The 19,284-nt window shown below is 43.8% G+C and overlaps 1 protein-coding gene across 1 annotated transcript in view; it reads left to right on the top strand.

Annotated features, from left to right (window-relative positions):
* The window catches only part of CTNNA1 (catenin alpha 1), a 97,917-nt gene that overhangs the window by 54,321 nt on the left and 24,312 nt on the right, over positions 1–19,284 (top strand). Inside the window, exons 8-11 of the mRNA XM_077312757.1 lie at positions 6,165–6,245; positions 6,852–7,004; positions 15,452–15,544; positions 16,781–16,937. Coding sequence (XP_077168872.1) covers positions 6,165–6,245; positions 6,852–7,004; positions 15,452–15,544; positions 16,781–16,937 — 484 coding nt within the window. The remainder of the gene's footprint in view (positions 1–6,164; positions 6,246–6,851; positions 7,005–15,451; positions 15,545–16,780; positions 16,938–19,284) is intronic.

Genomic DNA, 19,284 nt, shown 5'->3' with positions numbered 1-19,284 from the left:
TCTCAAAAGAAAGCCACCAAATTCAGAAGTTCCTCATGGTGAAGGTACTCAAGGCATTTGTTGTGCTAGGTGTCTCTTCCTGTTTTTTCTCATTCTGATATAAATTTTTGTGATGACGTGAGCCATAACTGGACTTGGCATTCTAGTTTGGTATAATTATATTTATTTGGTGCCCTAGAGACATTTTAGTGCTTCATTTGCGTTATTTTTGCTTGGAGGCTGCTGTCTTCTCTAAGGGTGCAATTTGCTTTACCCACTGTCACCAGGTTGAGTGGTACTGGGGGAAGTACAGAACCTTGCATGTCTACACCAAGTCTTTGAAGAAGAGCTAGTAAAATGGGAGGGGATATAGTCAGTTTCCCCAGTAGAAGAAGAAGAGTTTATTTATTTATTTTATTTATTTTATTATATTTATATACCACCCTCCCCAAGAGCTCAGGGTGGTTTACAGAAAACAGGAAAAGATACAGATAACATATGGTAACAGGTGATAACAGTAATAACATTATAACAATAATAACTTAACATGATCATAACAATAACATTATAAAATAGAAATTGCAAGAGCCTCAACTCAACTCTTATGGGACCCAGTGGGTAAGGCAGATTAGTGTCAGTCATAGTGGTGGGGGGGGGCTTTAGGGGTCAAGTGGAAGCGGTGGATTGGGTTGACCTCAACAAATGCCTGGTTGGTTCGTATATGCCGCTTTTCTCTACCCGAAGGAGTCTCAAAGCAACTTACAGTCACCTTCCCTTTCCTCTCTCCACAACAGACACCCTGTGAAGTGGGTGAGGCTGAGAGAGCCCTGATATCATTGCTCGGTAAGAACAGCGCCATGGGGAGCCCAAGGTCACCCAGCTGGCTGCATGTGGAGGAGTGTGGAATCAAACCCAGCTCGCCAGATTAGAAGTCCACACTCCTAACCACTACACCAAACTGGCTCTCCCTGCCAGGAGATATCCCCCATCTGAACTTTACTTATACTCATGCTGTATTCATAATTTGATTTTGCTGCAACAGTCAGTACAAGAAATTATGTTTGCATAAGAACATTTCCATCAAAAAAGGGGTGGGTAGGTTTACCTTATAGACTAAACTGGCAAGATTAGCAAGCACCGTAAATTAATCTGTGGGAAAGAACAGACACCACTATTCTGATCCTAAAGGTCAGAAGAAAGCTTCAGAAATATCTGCAAATCGCTCCCGCGGGAGCGGTAAAAATTAAAGAGTAAGGGGTAAGTGGGTGGAGAAAAGGGGCGTGCCACAGACTCCTGTGAACCAGCTGACCCGCTGAGAACTCACCAAGTAGGCGTGGAGTCGCCCCTGGGCCCCTGCCCTGCCGGCCCTTCTCAGATGACCGCGCCAATGCATGAGCCTCGCTGGGGGCCGGGGAGGTGCCCCCCCACGTGCCCCCGCCCCTTCCAGCCCCATCCTAGCGCCCATTGCATTTCAGAGTGCAATGGGCTATAATTCTAGTATCAGAATAAACTGAAAACAAGTGAATAGCATGGATCAGGAGAGCATAAGTTCAGTATCAGCTGGCTGGGTAGCTGTCCAGGAAAAAAAGGAGAGCATCAGAAAACTTAAAATGAATGAGATCAAGCAAGGGACAGTTAAGCTGAAGGTCATCAACCTAGAAATATTATTGACAGCCAAAGAAATGAATAAGACAAACAATGAATGCGTAATAGCGAGAAGTGGAGGGCAAGCCAAAACCTTGAATGTCAACAGAGTTGAGAAGGGAAGAGAACCATTAGTGGCACAAGAATAATAAAACTGGAGCCAAGAAAAAAAATACCTTAGAACTCAGAGAAAAAAGAGACCACCATGAAGGCATTAAAGGCTCAGATCTTAACATGGTGAATTTGAAAGCAAGATTGGTAGGGATCAAGGAAAGAATTATCACAGAAATGCAAAGACTTGCAAGAGAATTCCAACAGTAGAAAGAATTTGTTTCTCTCTGGCTTCCCTTGATTCCTCTCCACATAATTCATTGCAATCATAAATGACATACATCAAAATAAAAAAATATATGCCGATAGAATCAGAACTGGGTTTAATAACCCAGAAAAACTCACTGAACCTTCAGGTCAGTCTGTTGCACCGCAGGTATATTCGGGTTTATGGCAGCGTCAGCTGTGCCCTATTACTTCAGGGTGACCTCTCTCAAATATAGCCGTAAGGTTGCCTCTTGTTGGTTTCCTCATGGTTGCAATATCTGAAGACTTATCTGGTGTTGGGAATCTGTTTTCCACAGTGGAGGCTGTGCATTTTAGTTCTTGAAATTTCAGTTCTTTAACTGAGAATGTACAGATTTAAAAATACATCTGTGACAATGAAGAAATGCCCCTATGCTGTGGATCAGGTAGCTGAGCTTATGGAGGAGATTGAGCTTCTTGTCTGGATGGATGAGTTGTGCCCAATATGCTGAATGCAGGGTAAATTCAGCGTTAGGAACCATGTGTGTTTTATTTATTCGATTTCTAGTATGCTTTCTAGTATGCTGGGATCACTGGTTCGAGAAACAATCTACACACATAAGCCATGCCATGCAGTAGATCAGATAGACTACAAAGAGTCCAAACTTTGAGTTCTCTAGAACTTTTTCATTTTTTTTTAAAGGGCAGTGGGGGAAGTGACTGGAGCAAGGTGTTTCAGGCTCTGATCTTAATGCCTTTTGTCATTTGCCCTGATGAAGAGTTCTAGGGAGCTCAAAAGCTTGCACTGTGTTGAATGAACTGGGTTGGCTTTTTTATTTCATTTCTGGACCAGCATAGCTGCAAGAAACTGGTTCAAATATACCTAGGTTCTGGCTTCCTGGTTTAACCAGCTGTTGATCCAGAAGAAAAGCACAAGATGATCCTTATTAGTTGTTGTTGGCCTTCTGAAAGAACCATATGCAATATTAGTCCAGAGAGCATTTTGTTTGTCTTGGTGGCAGTTTTGTCAGTAGGGAAACTTGTATCATTCATTCATTCATTCATTCATTCATTCATTCATTCATTCATTCATTCATTCATTCATTCATTCATTCATTCATTCATTCATTGCATTTATCCCCGCCACTCCCAAAGCTAGTTTGGCTTGTGGCAGTTTACAATAAAAGAATAAAACAATAGAATATGATAAAACAATACAATACAACCCCGAAAACAAAATGGCAATGATCCTTGATGGCGAGAAAACAAATCTAAAAATCCATCCCCCACCCTGATTGGCTCCCAATAGCCACCATCATTCTTGGGAGAAGAATGTGTGCCCAGTTAACCAAATGCAGTGTCTCTACAGGGGCCTATATAGGGAGGGACCCGATCTTCCTGGCCTGGTCTCAACCAAATGCCTGGCGGAATAGCTCCGTCTTGCAGGCCCTGTGGAATGTTGCCAGTTCCGTCAGGGCCCTCAGCTCTTCTGGGAGTTCATTCCACAAGGTCAGAGCCAGGACTGAAAAGGCCCTGGCCCTGGTCAAGGCTAATCAAGCCTCCCAGGAACCACCAGCAAATTCATACCCGCAGAGTAGAGAGCCCTGCGGGAGGCATAAGGAAACAAGCAGTCTTTCAGAGAAGCAAGGCCGAGGCCACGGATGGCCTTAAAGGTAAGAACCAAAACCCCACCACTATATCTCCCTTGGTCTTCTTCCCAGGTAGGGTCTGCCCCAAGGCCCCCTTCTCTCTTTCTCCCACTGATGGCACCATGGTGGAAGTTGGCCCTACAATACCAGCCTTAGCACTAACTAATCCTACCCAGTTGCCCTAAACCACCCTCCCTTTCCCTCCCAGACCCAGCCCACCCTCTACAGTCCCACCCCCTCCCTAAACGAATCATAGGAAGTATTAGTGTGATGGTGATAGTTGTTTGACTGATTCGTGGCTAATGAAATTTGCATGCCATGTTTGCTTTAAATTCCTCTGGGCCCTTTGTGGTAAAGGATGAGTTTTTTTAAACCAAAACAAATGGTTACATGATCTTCTATAGGTGCTGAATGGTTTATAAAGCATCCCAGTTTTGATGGTATCTCAAGGTCAGCAAAGTGATTTGCTTGGAGGAGGACTACAAAGATAGTGTACGAATTTCTTATAATGATATTATGCCTAATTTTCCATTACGTTTTCTAAACCTGTTAAGTCATTTACATGTACAGCTATAGCATCTCTGTGTGTTCCATTCTTTTGTGCTTTTCATAGGGAGGTAGAGAAATGTGCGCCTCCAGGTTATTATATACCTCTTGCATTCTTATTTTTAGAACCAGGCATTCTTAATATGACCATTGACTTTAAGGCTAGCAGTATCAGACAAGCTTAAATACATACATCTTGGAATGTCTTTTTGTGTTCGTTTTCCTGTGACACCCTGGCACTTAACTGGCTGTCATCAGTTTGTGCACTCGTTTTGATCTTCTGTCCTGTGTGGACCTAGAGCCTGAAGAAATTAATCATCCCAAACCAGCAAATCCTTCATTCCTTTTGACTTCCCCTAAAAATTCAGTTTAAAGATTTCTTTAAATGCTTGATATATGTAGCCTGGCCCTGTTTCACGTTAAATGGAGCCAGTTTTGTTCATATATCATCTCATGCCCCATTATTTTCCTGTGCTTAACAAATTTAAATTTTTTCGTCTTCTCATACGCTCTGCACCTCTACTTACATAATATGTAGTGTTTTCATGACCATCAACTTACACTTGCTACCTAGCCCCCTGGGGATCTCTTGACTAGATTTTGGAGCATTATAGTATTAATTCTGTCCCCTAACCATGGATGGCTTCCATGCATAATCACCAGCTCCAACCCAGGCATATCAGCATACCCCTCAAGCATCTGATGATTGAATCCTCCACTGCGAGAATCTCCCCCCCCCCCCCCCCGGCAGAGCATCCTCACCACAACAGAAAAGGAAACAATGGTACCTTCCAAGATATTCTGCCTTGCCAAAGAGACCCTCATTCTTAAATAGCTCTAGAATGCTTGTCATAAACGTGGGATGACCCTGCATCGTGCTTTGTTGTTTTTTCTAGACTCCCATGCAGCCACCTCATTCTCTGTCATCCCCTTCTTCTTTTGCCCTCGATTGCTCCCAGCATTAGGCTCTTCTCCAGGGAGTCCTTCCTTCTCATGAGGTGGCCAAAGTATTTGAGTTTCATCTTCAGGATCTGGCCTTCTAAGAAGCAGTCAGGGCTCATATCCTATAGGAATGACCGGTTTGTTTGCCTTGCAGTCCAAGGAACTCACAAGAGTCTTCTCCAGCACCAGAGTTCAAAAGCCTCAATTCTTTGATGCTTGGCCTTCCTCATATCATTATTTGGCTTAAAGATTGGGTTGGATTTTGCTTTTTGTTACTGTGTTTGTAAAACGTACATAATTCTGAGCTTTATTCCTCTCTCTTCTCTCACTAGTTGAACTGCTATAGTAGGCTAAATCTCGATAGGTATCCTGCTGTCTGAAAGGAGTGCTGTCATGTAGCATGTCTGAGGCGGTTTTAATTTAGATCCTGTTGAATCTAATTATTGTCGGGCACAAGATAGCTTGGTTGTGAAGACCCATGCTTCTGTGACAGCGCAGTATGCAGTTAGTGTAAACCGAACTGCACAGCTTACTTGATTGAAACCTGACCCCGTTTCAAATTTATTTGGATCTACAACTTCAACCTACAAAGGTTGGAGTCTGCAGGAGCCTGTGGCTTCAGATGCCCACTGAAGTTTCTGAAAACGTTGCTTCCCCACCAACTGAGTCGTGTCCAAATGGAAACAAAATTAAGTATATGTGGTACAGGTTTGAGACTATGATTAGATCAGGGGTAGTCAAACTGCGGCCCTCCAGATGTCCATGGACTACAATTCCCATGAGCCCCCTGCCAGCATTCGCTGGCAGGGGGCTCTTGGGAATTGTAGTCCATGGACATCTGGAGGGCCGCAGTTTGACTACCCCTGGATTAGATCATTGGTTGCAGATAGCTCCCCATGTATGCTGCATTCCCTGCTGACTTCAGTATTGGTCTGTTGGGCGTGCGGAGATGTCCCTGAAGCCGAAGCCGAAGTGCACAGAGTTCAAAGCCATTGCAGCAAGTACAGCATGCCAATACTGCTGGTAGATTTTTGGCCACTTTGGAGACCGAGTGGAAAAGCAGCATGAATTATTTGACATAAGCTTTTCTTTTCTCTAATCTTCTAGGCCGGACGCAAGGAAAGAAGCGATGCTTTAAATTCTGCCATAGACAAAATGACAAAAAAGACAAGAGATCTGCGTAGACAGGTATAGTATTAAATATGTATAAAATGCTAATGCACACTGTTACGCTACATAAAGTTTCATTTCTCCTGTTCCGTTTCAGCGGTCTCTCTAGTTCTGCCAGTCGCAGCTGAACGCTAAAAGCTTGGGATGAGCTAGAATTTTATCAAGCCAGCCTGGGGGGGAGGGGGATGTCACAGGAGCCTGGGGGGATGTCACAGGAGTCTATTTGGGGTTACCTGGAGCTTCCCCTGCCCCCATCAGGAACTTTACCAAACCACTGCTGACGATGATGTCCCAGAAATGGTAAACAGAGGCCCTAAAAGGCTATCAATTATATTGGCATTGCCTCTGCCCCATGGCAGTATGAGAACATGTTCAAGAGGCCATTGATGGAAACTGGATTTATAATCCATCTCTATTAAATGAATTTTTGAGGTTGCAGTGTATATGGTGAAGGAATTGTTACCATCCAGCATTATCAATGGCCTGGGAGAGTGGAGAAAGTGAGATGCAGCCTGGTGGAGATGGAACGCTGGCAAAGTAAAAAGCCGATTATCGTTAATGCCGTTGTAGAAAGCAGCAGTTTGTTTCACTGGGACAAAAAAAAATCCTGTTCTCTATTCTTAGCTCCGCAAAGCTGTTATGGACCACGTTTCAGATTCCTTTCTGGAAACAAATGTACCACTTCTAGTTTTGATTGAAGCCGCCAAGAACGGGAATGAGAAAGAAGTCAAGGAGTATGCTCAAGTTTTCCGTGAACACGCCAACAAGCTGATTGAGGTAATGTGATGTAAGCTTCCACTTGGCTCGCGGTACTGTCTTGTGTCAGTAAATCCCATACGTTGATTATGCACCATGCAAAGAGGCACTTATATGTCTGGAGCCCAATGCCAACCATTTCATCAGGTTATTCAAGTGCTGGTTGTGTCGAGGGAGAGGATTCCTCTCCTCCCAACACATAATTTACGTAATCTCTGTAAATCATTTACAGGTTTTTTTTTGTCCGTTTAGAGTAGAACTGCATTTATAAATTCTTCTTGAAATTTGTAAGGTGCATGAAAATCTTCCATTGTCTAACTTCACTGTGTGGCATGACTACAAGAGTTTTTACAGCATTAGTTTGATAGCCTGGATAATTAATGCAGGCAGTAAAAAATATGTGGTATCCTTAATAGAAGTCTTAGGGGAGAGCGGCAGCAGTTGTAAAGTGGAGGCCATTTTGCCAGAAGTGCCAAGACAAGTGCTGCATGGCTTAACCAATGCATATAAAACACTAAAAGTCTGTGTTTCTACATTTTGTTGGCAATAGCATTTTCCAAGGCAGTCTGTGTCTTTTTTTCTTCTTCTCTCCATCCAAAAGTTAGGTTAGGAAATCTGATCACCTGGCAAACCGTTCTGGATGTACCCAGTTCTAGTCGTTTAAAAAAATAGCCTTTAAACAAAGTTACAATCCTCAAGCACCTTCAGCTTGTGATGCTTGGTGTAGCAGTCTGGAGAACTGGGTTTGATTCGCCACTCCTCCACATGCAGCTAGCTGGGTGACCTCGGGACATAGAAGCATAGAATCATAGAGTTGGAAGGGACCTCATGGGTCATCAAGTCCAACCCCATGCACTATGCAGGACACTCACAACCCTATTGCTCATCCACTGTAACCTGCCACCCCCTTAGGTCTTCACAGAATCAGCCACTATGTCAGATGGCTATCCAGCCTCTGTGTAAAAAGTTCCAAAGATGGAGAACCCACCACCCATGGAGAACCCATGTGGTCCTTCGACTAATTGGAGGTGGGCCCCGAAGGACGCCTTCTCCCCCCCCCCGCCCCCGGCCCTTTACTTCATCCTCCCCAGCCCTTTACAACACACTTCATTGTTGTGACGTGTCTGTATCTTATTTTGAAGGGGTGTTTAAACGTTACCATAGCGATCAGAGAGCGCTAGGGCAGTGGTTGAGAGTAGAGGAGTAAACTACCCCCCCCCACCGGGCAAGAATGCCTGCGCTGGCGGTGTCAGGGCATCGGAGAAAATCCCTGATTATGCAAGACCCCGCTGCCAGCGTAGGCATGGCCCGGCCCAGGGCCACGGAAGTCCTGCGTTATGGAAACGTGGGAACTTCTGCAGCTTCCTGGATACTGTAGGTGCCTGCTGGGGTGGGCCGGCGCTGTGCATAATTGCCAGCACTGGGCCTTTTGGCCCGCCTGGCCCTGACCTACTGTGTCTCTGTAGGGACACCATATGCCCCTGCGGGCTCCACGGAGTTGCGGAGCCGGCAGGGGCATCCCCCTGCCCCCGCCATAGCATGGGAAGCCTCCCCCCCCCCCCCCCGGCCATTGCCACTTACCCTGCTCGGCAGTGTCCCAGGCTTCCTGGCCCTAGAGCACAGCGCGTTTGCACGCGCTACACCGGGGCATCCCCGTATGCCCCGCCCCCTGTGCGTACACAGGGAACAGCAGGGCATCCTGCCCTGCTGCAACGGCACGGTGGCCGCCCAACATAGTGGCCACCATGCATAATGGGTCAAGGGTAGTAAAAAGCAGGGTATAAAAACCTAGCTCTTCTTTCTAACGGCTTGATTTTATTTTAAATGCCATATGAAATAATGTGAAATCGCTGTCTCTGGAATCTTGCTTACGTATACTTATAACCACAATCTTGGTTTATATAAACTGCGTTGACCTGTAAGTTCTTTAGAAACAAGCTGTGCAACACACAGAACTCTAATTTTTTTCTGATTCACTCCATACTTTTAATAAACTAAACAAAATCATAATAAATTGTGAATTTGGAAATATGACAGATTAAACACTGAAGATAAAAACAACTAAATGGTTCGTGCCAGTGAATAAAATGTTCTAGGCATTAGCTCTTGTGAACCAGAATAAATAAATTGGAAATAGCTATAGGTTTCTCAGCTCATGTACAAGGTATTTATTTTCATCATTGAAAAATGGAACATTTGAGCATAGAATTCAGCCTAGCATTTTTCTCGCAGTAATGCAGGATTTCAGACTGTTTTACCATAGCCACATGCTGCTTTTTAAAGCCTCAACAGTAAAGAGCTTTACTGTTACGGAGTTCATTGCGATGTGAAATCATAGCTTTTCTGAAGCAAAAAATTTGTCTCAGTCTGTTTACCACATGTCTGTATTTTATTTACTTCATTTATACCCTGCCTTTGTTCTCACTGGGAGCTTTAAGAAGCCCATGTTCATGTTATCCTCACAACATAAGGTAGGTGAGGCAGTATGCGAGTGACTGATCCAAAGGTTAAGTACCAAAAGTATTTATTTCACAATAGATTTGGCCCAATTTGTTATCCAAAGTAGTAGTTCCCTAATTGTGGGGGGATTAGCTTAATAAGATAAAGCGAGGGGGGCAGTAACTGGGATTCTCCACTTATGTATACAGGGGTTGTTCCCTCAAAAGAACTCTTGAAATAAAAAAGGCTAGGTTTCACAGGAAAGGGTTTTTATTCAAAAGAAATATAAAAGGGCAAAGCACACATATAAACACTTAAAATGCATACAAGACTAAGAAGAAATCAGGGATTAGAGGAATTCGTTTTGGGGAGGTAGTATTTACCAGTCTTGAAGATACAGGTCCATGGAAGCAGCATTGATCTAGCCAGTGTTTCATAGGGAGAAGAGAAGGCGGGCTCACATGCAAGTCGGGGTATGCAGGGAGTCCAAGAACACACACACACTATGGAGCAAGATGCCCCTTGATCTAGGACAAAATGCTACCCAGGGCAGTCTGACATGTTAGCCCCTATAAACAGCACTTTGATGGGCCTTCTGGGGTTGACTAGTGCTCTGGGAGAAGTGTAATGGTTTTACTAAAAGTTGAATTATATGTGTAATGATGACCCATGGATTACTGGACAGGAAAAGCAACAGGTTTGTGGAATAGTGTTAAGTGGTCTGATGAGGATACATGGATGAGGATGGAGCCTGATGGGGTTATTGGGAACCCTGTTGTCCTAAATTCTGTATGTTCCTAGGGTAGGAAAGAGGTCTGTAGCAGTTCAGCTGTTCCTTCCCACACATTCTAAACTGTATTGACCAGCCTTGCCCTGGCTGACATCCATTTTATGTTATGAGCCAGGAAGCATCACTTATTATATTTAAAAGAATATAAGAGGAAGGTCACTTATGGCTTTCCATCTATATATAGCTCCTCGGTGAGGTAAGGGGTCTGACTTTCAGCATATTGGCATCCCACAGTAGTCAAACTAGCAACATTGCAACATGGCTCCTGACATCATAATATAACATTCATTTATCAAATACTGACTACAGCAAAGTGATGCTGATAGTCATTATCTGTGACCAAGGGAAATAATGCTGATCCAAAATCTCATTCCAAAGAGTTCACAGCCATGGTCAGGCTTATTCCTCTAGCAGTATCTTTCTCACTTGGTCAGAAGAGTTCCGATGGACTCTACAGAACTGCATGAACGTTCTTTTCTGACCAAGCAAGAAAGGTCTACATTATATTATTATTTATTTAATTAAATTTGTTTTGGATAAAGTATATTTACCTTTTTTGTCGTCCAGAGTAGAAAGTTGGCAGAGTAGAGAGTTGAATCTCGGGTACTCAGAGGTCTAACACTGCAAACCATGCTAGCTGTGAATTAATTGCTGTTTAAGCTTTAAGTGCTAACTTACATGTGTAAATGCGCTATTACTGATTCTTTCACTTCCATATCCTCCACTGACAAAGCACACAGTGCTTTTCACTGGAGGCAATTAACGTGTTTGATTGAGATGCGGAGGAAGTAATCAAACAATAAGAATCATTGAACCACTCATACCAAAGCACCCAGCAAATCATCAGAAAAGGCTCCATGTTCACTGAAGCGGTAGAGTTTTTAGGGGACCACTAAGTTATATATGCTTGTAGAAATAATTTTTCTTTCTTTCTTTTTTTTTTGACAGAACTGGCGGTAAAATTCTTGGGCTTAAAAACAGTTTTTAATATCCAGTCTTCTTGGGAAAGCATATGGTTGACCTTAAGTCAATATATTGAAGTTGAATGCTTATAGGAAAGAAAGCGGGAAAAGGTTAGGTCCCCCACAGGTGCAGGAGAGGTTACCTGCCCTTTTTCTAAATAAAAAGTCCACCAATGTTGAAATAAACTGAGGTAGATCAATCAGCAAGCATTATTTATTTCATTTATAACCACTGTTTTGCCATGTTAAGTTCCATTGAGGGGTGTGTGTATGTGTAAGGGTCCCCATGGGGTCTCCTATTGGCCCATTATGCATGGAGTGGAAGGTCCGTGGGGTGGAATGGCGGCGGCTAAAATCACCAATTATGCATGCTGCAGGCAGCAACCGAGCGCAGAGTCAATGTAAGCTACCGAAAAAGCCACATTAGCGAGATGGGGAAGAAAGTGGAGCTTCCCGGGACCAGGGCACAATCAGAAGCGGCTCCGGAGTATCCGCGTGCATAATCGGATACTCTGGGTTTTGCCACTGTTGCGTTCCGTCCCGTGTGTAAGCGGTTTGCTTCGCTTCTTCCTCCTCCACGTTCTCCATGCTGCCGTTTCAGCGGCCGTGCATAATAGGCCCTATCCAGGCACTGGCCATTTTCAGGCCTAGTGAGATTTGCTGCATCACTCCCCTTTAAACTGTGCCCTTGGATCTGGAATATATGATTTGCTCCCTGAAGCAATTTTTAATCTTCCCAAGTTCTACAGTCATTGTCAGGAGCCAGTGGTGTTGACAGCAAATTGCTGTTTTGATGCTCCATTGGTAGAAAAATTATTCACGAAGCACACTGAAGAATACGATGGACAGGAACAGTGGCCCAGAAAGTGTCTATCACTGTTTCTTATCTTAAAGAAGAGACTTGTGCTTGTTCTTTGCAAGTTAACTTCCTTACGGAGTGCAGAATGCTTCAGTTGAGACATCAACCTAATTTCTTCCCCTATTGCCATTGTTAATTAATTTCAAAGCAAGGTTTCAGACTCGATCCGCATTTAGAATGGACAGCCTTCCAGAAAGAACGACCCAGCTCTTTGATTTGCCACCAGCACATTAACTCAAGTTGTGGCCAAGAGTGCTCAGGAAGTAGTTGTATGTGTGCATTTTGTTACTATTGTATCTGGCAGGATTGTCACTGGAGGGGAAATAGAAACTTGTTCATCCAAATTCTGGCCATTCCAGTAGGCAGCCTGAGGCCATCTGTGCCTCTTAGGATAGACAGGGAAGCTTCTTGGAGATAGGTTACAAAGTTGGCGGGGGGGGGGGGGGAACCCTGCCTTGATGACTGAATTTAAAATTAATCTGTTCTTTCTACACCCTGCAAGAAACATTTCTAAACTCTGGGGTACTCCTTCTTCTGCATTTAGCTGGATAACCTTCTAAAAGCGAATGTGTCGCTTCAGTGCTTTAACAGATACCGTGGCGGTTACTGTGTCAGAGTTTGTCTCAGAGAACAGTGTTCTGGACACAGTTGTATGTATTGGCTCTTTTGCCAATGGTAAAACGACCATGAAATTTGGCCGCCCAGCACCCTCTACAAATGTGCAGTTTGCTTTCCACTCCTGAGCCCCGATAAAAGAATAGCGCAGGATCTAAATACATTTGTAGTACACAGCTAATATGTAGCAATCTAACTTTTTAAGGGGTACTTGTGCCAGTCAAACTGCTTGGGAGGACCAGCTGAGCAGACTTGCCAAGGGAAGATTCAGCTTCTAAAACTGAAGAATCCAGTGCTGGCAGGCCCCAAAGAAGCTTCTGCTCTGCTCCCTTGTCTGCCACCAGGTAGCTTTTTAACTGGGAAACGGCCACAGTGGCCTCTTTGTTCTGCGCAGTGTCCCACTTCCTGGTGGAATGGGCAGAATATTTTCCTGGCTTTCTTCCCTCCCTCTCCTCCCCCAGCAATTATTAGGCTAGGAAGCTTGTGAAGTACGGGCCAGAGATCATCCGGTGCTTGGGCAATAGACAGGAAGTTTGTTGGTGCTTATGTACAGCATTATTTATGTTGCTGCGGCAAAGAGAAAAGTGGCCTCCTCTTGATGAAACCTCTTCCTTCTCATGAAAACATATCTTCTCTTCTGGTAAACCCTTTACCATTTGTCTTATCCTTGGATTCTTAGGTGGCGTTTAAAACTTTTCCCATCTCTTTCACCTGTTCTGAATCATCATTGATGATGATGTTATCCGGTTGGTCGTGTCCAACCCTCGGCGATTCTATAGGAAAGTATTTGCTATATGTTTCTGTCAGTGACTGCTTCTTTTAGTTGGTTCATGGTCATCCCTGTATCAGCTTTGATCATGTCGAGCCAGCGGATCCTCTGGCGACCATGTTTCCTTTTGCCACTGACCATGCCGAGCATTAATGATTTCTCCAACGAGTTTGGTTGCATGATGTGTTCATTAGCTGAATTATATTTTTATGTTTGAAGAACATGATCTTTGTCTTTGAGAAGCTGCTGTCTTGAGTTCAGATCTTTAAGTTCATCTGCTGAAATGAGATGATTGGCTGCAAAGGTTTTATCGTTTCTCTGTCGCCCTCAATTTTTAGGTGATTCCGTTTAATAAGATCCTTAAACATTAATGTTTCCCTTTCCAGAGCAGAGCTGGCTTAAATTAAAATAGTAATCTTTGTTAATCAGATGTTGAAAAAGTTTTAACAAAGCTTTCATTATTTAAAAATGCAAACAACAAGTGGAACACCATCAGAGTTCTATTATTTAGGTCTGCTTTTCTTTTCTAAGTAACATTAAATTATTCTGTGGGCTGGTATATTTTAACCGTTATTTAACAAACCTTGGTTTTAGATGTGCAGATTTTTCCGTTTTAGGCGTTAACAGTGTTGGTGACAGATGTTCAGTTGATAATATTCACTAACACCTTTCCTCGAGTAAGCTTTAAATCAGGGGTAGTCAAACTGCGGCCCTCCAGATGTCCATGGACTACAATTCCCATAAGCCCCTGCCAGCAAATGCTGGCAGGGGCTCATGGGAATTGTAGTCCATGGACATCTGGAGGGCCGCAGTTTGACTACCCCTGCTCTAAATGAATGCAAATGCATGTTAAAGTATACCATAACATTAACATTATTTATGAGCCACATAGCTATAAATTGGTGCCAGTAGCCTCCATAGCAAAAACAACAGAGCGGTAACACTAAAGCTGAGCTGCTGCCCCTTGTTTTTCAACAAGGCAGTGAAGAACCTTCTTTAGTCTTATAGTCAAAAACCACCTTAGTTAGTGACCACAGTTGACATCATTTGGGGAAACGGCTCCTGAAATGAGACTTTCCCCCCCTGACTGCTCTGGGATAGAACATAGCGTTCTTGTCTTTTTGTAGCGGTTTTCCATATTTCTACGCTCAGCTGTAGGCTTTAAATAACAAGCTGTCACTCACCTGTCAGTTAATAACTATAAACCATTTTTAGAATCCCTCTTCTCAGAACAAGTTCCAAAATATAGAACACTTTCATTTAGAAACAACATTGCTTTGTGTGCCCTTTCATTACGCTCCCAGAAAGCAAATGGAAGGGCTTCTCCCTGGCTAGCCGTGTAAGGCTCCCAGCAAATCTCTAGAAATGTCCAGTTGTCATCTTTTTTCTGCACCAGTTGGCAGCAGCGTAATGCGTTTTGTAGAATTCTTGGATGCACAAAAACGGCTTGCACATGAGTGGAGGATGTTCCCACACCAGGCTATGCTTTTGAAAGGCCAAGTGGTTAAGTGAAGCAGTAGACTGGAGTTCTGGATGCAGTTTTAGCTCTCCCCCCCCCCTCTCTCTCCCCCTCCCTCCCTCTGTGTGTGTGTGTCCTGCTAACATTAGCCCAGTGAACTGGCTTGCACACGAGAAGTAATGTGATGACTTTCAGGAAAGGATTGATAATGGCTTCACTGTCAGATGTTGCTCAATTTCGTTAACAATTACGATTTACAAAAATCCATGCCCAAACATAACATGAAATTGGGGAGGGGGATTTCTGCTAACGGTGTTGCTAACAGTGTCTTTGGCGATTTGTTTGGAGGCTGCCACTTATAATACAGCTTTGAGCCTGTTTGCCAAATAAATTATTCTTTTTTAATGTTGTGTCCTTGAGAATTAATGTTGCTTATTGGAAGAGAGACATAAGCGGCATCAGCTTCCTTGTGAAAAACTACTCAAAGCAATATGTGTACAAGACCCTTTTTTTGCTTGCCAAAGCCAAGTTCAAACAGGCGTACTTTCCTAAAATTCCTTTCCTTTTATGCGTAGGTTGCCAACTTGGCCTGTTCCATCTCAAATAACGAAGAAGGTGTGAAATTAGTTCACATGTCAGCAAGCCAGCTAGAAGCACTCTGTCCTCAGGTAAATTAAAACAGTGAATGAAGCTGTGCATCAATTCTGTGCTTTTGTCTTCCGTGAAAGATGGGAAACGTGCATTTGCTGGACTTGTACAATGCTATAGCTACCTGGTATAACTTAAAACTTGAAGCACGTTGACATTATTACTGTGTAAGGCTGGAAATGTTGTTTCTTTTGAACATGAACTCTTTCAAAGTCAGTTCTTAATACAAGAGCTTAAAAATGGCTCTGTGTGGAGTCACAGCTTATAAAATCCTCAAATTTCTACCAGATGTTTAAATACTGTCGTAATTTTGAATTTGTTAACTCAAGTTAATCAAGGTATCCTTGCAAGTTACTTGCAATGGCAGTATGACCTCTGACATCTTTTGTTACCCTCAGGATTTCTTAAAGATGGCAGGCAACAAAGTAAATTGTAAAGAAAGCAAACACCGAGGTATTATCAGAAGGCAAAATTGATTTGGATTGAGAAGGGGCAGGGGGAATCCTTGGTTTTGTTTTCTTTTTATTGAGAACTTGTGTAGCAAAAAAATGGTGCTACAGTCAATAAACCCTCAAGCTTTAATCTTGCCATATTGACAAGGGTTGTGCTTTTGACATAAATCAAGCTGGAAAGAAAAATACCTCACCAGTATTTAGGGGGGCATTATTTGAGCCTGAATAAAGAGATTGCTCAGCCTGAATAAAAACGAATATTTTTGGTATATTGGGTATGTTCAGGTATACTGAAGAATATCTGGGGCAGCAGGAGCAGAGAGCACTTGTGCTGCTTTGGCTGGACCTGGCTAGGAGCCAGCCCAGGATCAACGGGGGCAGCAGAGGGAATGGAGGGCTCCCAGTCAGGCCTGCATGGGATGGGGAGAGACCATGCCACAGGAGAACCCTGGCAAGCCCCATGGTTGGGCTGCCGTATCATTTTTGCTTAATTGTTTTTTTTTTTTTTTTCCGACTGGAAAACATTCAGGATTTCCAAAAAATACCAGATCCAAACACCATACCAGTATTGAGATCGGGATTTTCAGGAACTACCCAAAAAGTTTTCCCATCCAACTATACCCAAAGAGGAAAATACTAGCCTTTTCTTTTCTTCTCTTTTCTTTTTTGGCCCATTCCTAATAGGGACCTTAGGCAATCCACTCTTCCTCTAATTTAAGCCTTGCTAATTGTTTTCTCAGTTTTCATAAAAATGCAAATGGAAAGTTCGCTGATAAAACTGAAGGACCATGTCTTGCCTTACAGGTAATTAATGCAGCATTAGCTTTGGCTGCCAAGCCACAAAGCAAGCTGGCTCAAGAAAACATGGAGTTGTTTAAAGAGCAGTGGGAAAAGCAGGTCCGTGTGTTGACAGATGCAGTGGATGACATCACTTCCATCGATGACTTCCTGGCAGTATCAGGTGATGGACTATGGTTGGCAAAAATTCACCTAAATCTAACTTTATTGGTTATCAAACAGCAGTGGCAGTAGCTTGCTTCAGGAACGTAGCATGAGTGTTTTGTAGGCAAGCAGTGTAGATACATTCATGTAATTGTACAATTTATTTTATTTATATTTTCTGACCCTCCCGGCCAGCTGGCTTAAATCGGTTTACAACAATATAAAAACACCGTTGAAAATAACACTAACAAATCCAATCCTCCACTCCCCACCGCTGTAGCTCAAAGACCGCCCCCAACCACCTCACACTTCAAGGTGAGGTGTGTGGAGGAGGGATCCAGGTGATGTTCTAACACCCAGCCTCAACCAAACTCCTGGTGGAAGAGTTCCATTTTACAGGCCCTGCAGAACTATGAAAGCTCCGACAGAGCCCATCTTCCAAGAGCTCATTCCACCAGGTTGGGGCCAGGACCAAGAAGGCCCTGGTCCTGGTTGAGGCCAGGTGCACTTCTCGAGGGCCAGGGACCTCCAACCTTCAGTCAGCTGAAGTTAATGAAGCCCTGAGGGTAGAAACTCCTTGCAACATGTAAACTGTAAAAACTTTCACACTTAGTCCTCACTCACAATTACGTCACTGTTAGGGGAGAGGCAGAGGTCATGAGGCCGTTGACACTGCTGTGGCTGGGCAAGCTAATGTCTTCCATTTGTCAACATTCATGGCGTGCCCTGAACAGTGTCTCCTCAGCAGCTAATCTCAAGCCCGCCGCTCTTCTCTTTATTTCATTAATTTCTTTCTGCATTATTTATACGTGCCCCACAATATGGTGAGGCTCATTATGGTTGCCTGCGATGAGTGATAGATACCCTTTTTGAAGAATAAGTTAACTTTGGGCATACAAATGCTTTTCCTGTAGATTGTTCGGAAGCAAATCTATTTATACGACTCGGCTTATTTGCCAACATAAATTGTTTCAGATAAATGAATAGTAGACCTAGCCTCTGCCAAACATTAATTTGCATGTTGTTTCCTTACGGGCAGTGTCTTGAATTATGTATTTGAATCTGTCGCCCAGAGCCAGGGTTCTGTTAGCTATCTTGATAGTGCCTGGCTACATGCACTTTGGAGGAGATAATGGCAAGGAAGGCCTTGTGGCCTCATCCCTAGAAGAATCAGCAGTGGCAGAAGCTCAGATTCTTACCCTGTACCCCAAAGTTTGATCAGGTCACCTTTGGCTCCAATCCTGTTGCGTTGCCCATTTCTGTGCGTGTTTTAGCCCAATCGTCCTCCCGCAGCGGCCTCAATTTGGTGATTAAGATTTAATGTTATGCTTAACCGGGACCATTCTTTGCTAAAAATACTCTGAACAAGTATTCTCCTCATTTCACTTACAGTTAATGATAGATAGCTATATTTAGGAAACCTTGTAGGGTGGGTTGGGGGGGGGTTGCTATGGATGCTCTGAGTTTCCTAGCCAGTTGTCAGTGCTGAGAACTGTCAACAGAAGTGCAGTAATGTTTCACGCATGGCCAGGAGGCTCTGAGCTTAATTGCACAGAGGCGTGCTGCAAGAGAGAACTGAGGAGAGACTGCAGGCTGTCAATGGGCCACTTTATACGCCACTTTATACGTAGTTAACTTTTTCCTGTGTGGGAATCCTCACGTTAGGGGCGGGGCTGTCTTGAGTGCCATCATAGTGAAATGCAACATGCATCCCACTTTCCGCACCTTTCTACATACACGTTTTGTGTGTGTGGCCAAAGTACTAGTGGATCCCCATGATGTTTGCATGCTAGGTGTCTCTTTCCTTCTGTTGTCATTGAGGCTGTGCATTGCTTTAGGATGTTTTGGGCTGATCCTGCGTTGAGCAGGGGGTTGGACTAGATGGCCTGTATGGCTCCTTCCAGCTCTATGATTCTATAATTCATCCGACTGCAGTGCATGCTACCTGATGGCTTTTTTGCTACTCTTTTCCACATATGGGCCCACGAGCCATTGAGGAAGGGGAAGCCAGTGAAGCACCATAAAGCCACATGCTAGCAGGATAATCTCCTCTTTCCCTCTCCTTTCTCTCTAGCCAAGCATGCTGTTGCACATATCTCAGCATGGTCTCCCTAATTCCAGTGTTTTAAGACCCTCTTCAAGTTCCTTTATTGTGGCAGCAGGGCTCAAGATTTTCCCCAAGAAGTCTTGAAAGAGGGAGCTTCCCCCAGTGGGGAAGCATGGCTGAAAGAATCTCTCACATAGTTTAGCCACAGGCAAAGTAGATGGTGGTACACCTGCTGGCAACTTTGTACGATCAGGTCTTCAGACTGCAGGTTCTCAAAGAGATTGGCTGCAGCCACAGAGGTTTGTTCATTGGGTTGATC

This window comes from Paroedura picta, chromosome 1, assembly GCF_049243985.1.
Source record: "Paroedura picta isolate Pp20150507F chromosome 1, Ppicta_v3.0, whole genome shotgun sequence".
Classification (NCBI taxonomy): domain Eukaryota; kingdom Metazoa; phylum Chordata; class Lepidosauria; order Squamata; family Gekkonidae; genus Paroedura; species Paroedura picta.
This window is presented reverse-complemented; position numbering and strand designations above follow the sequence as displayed.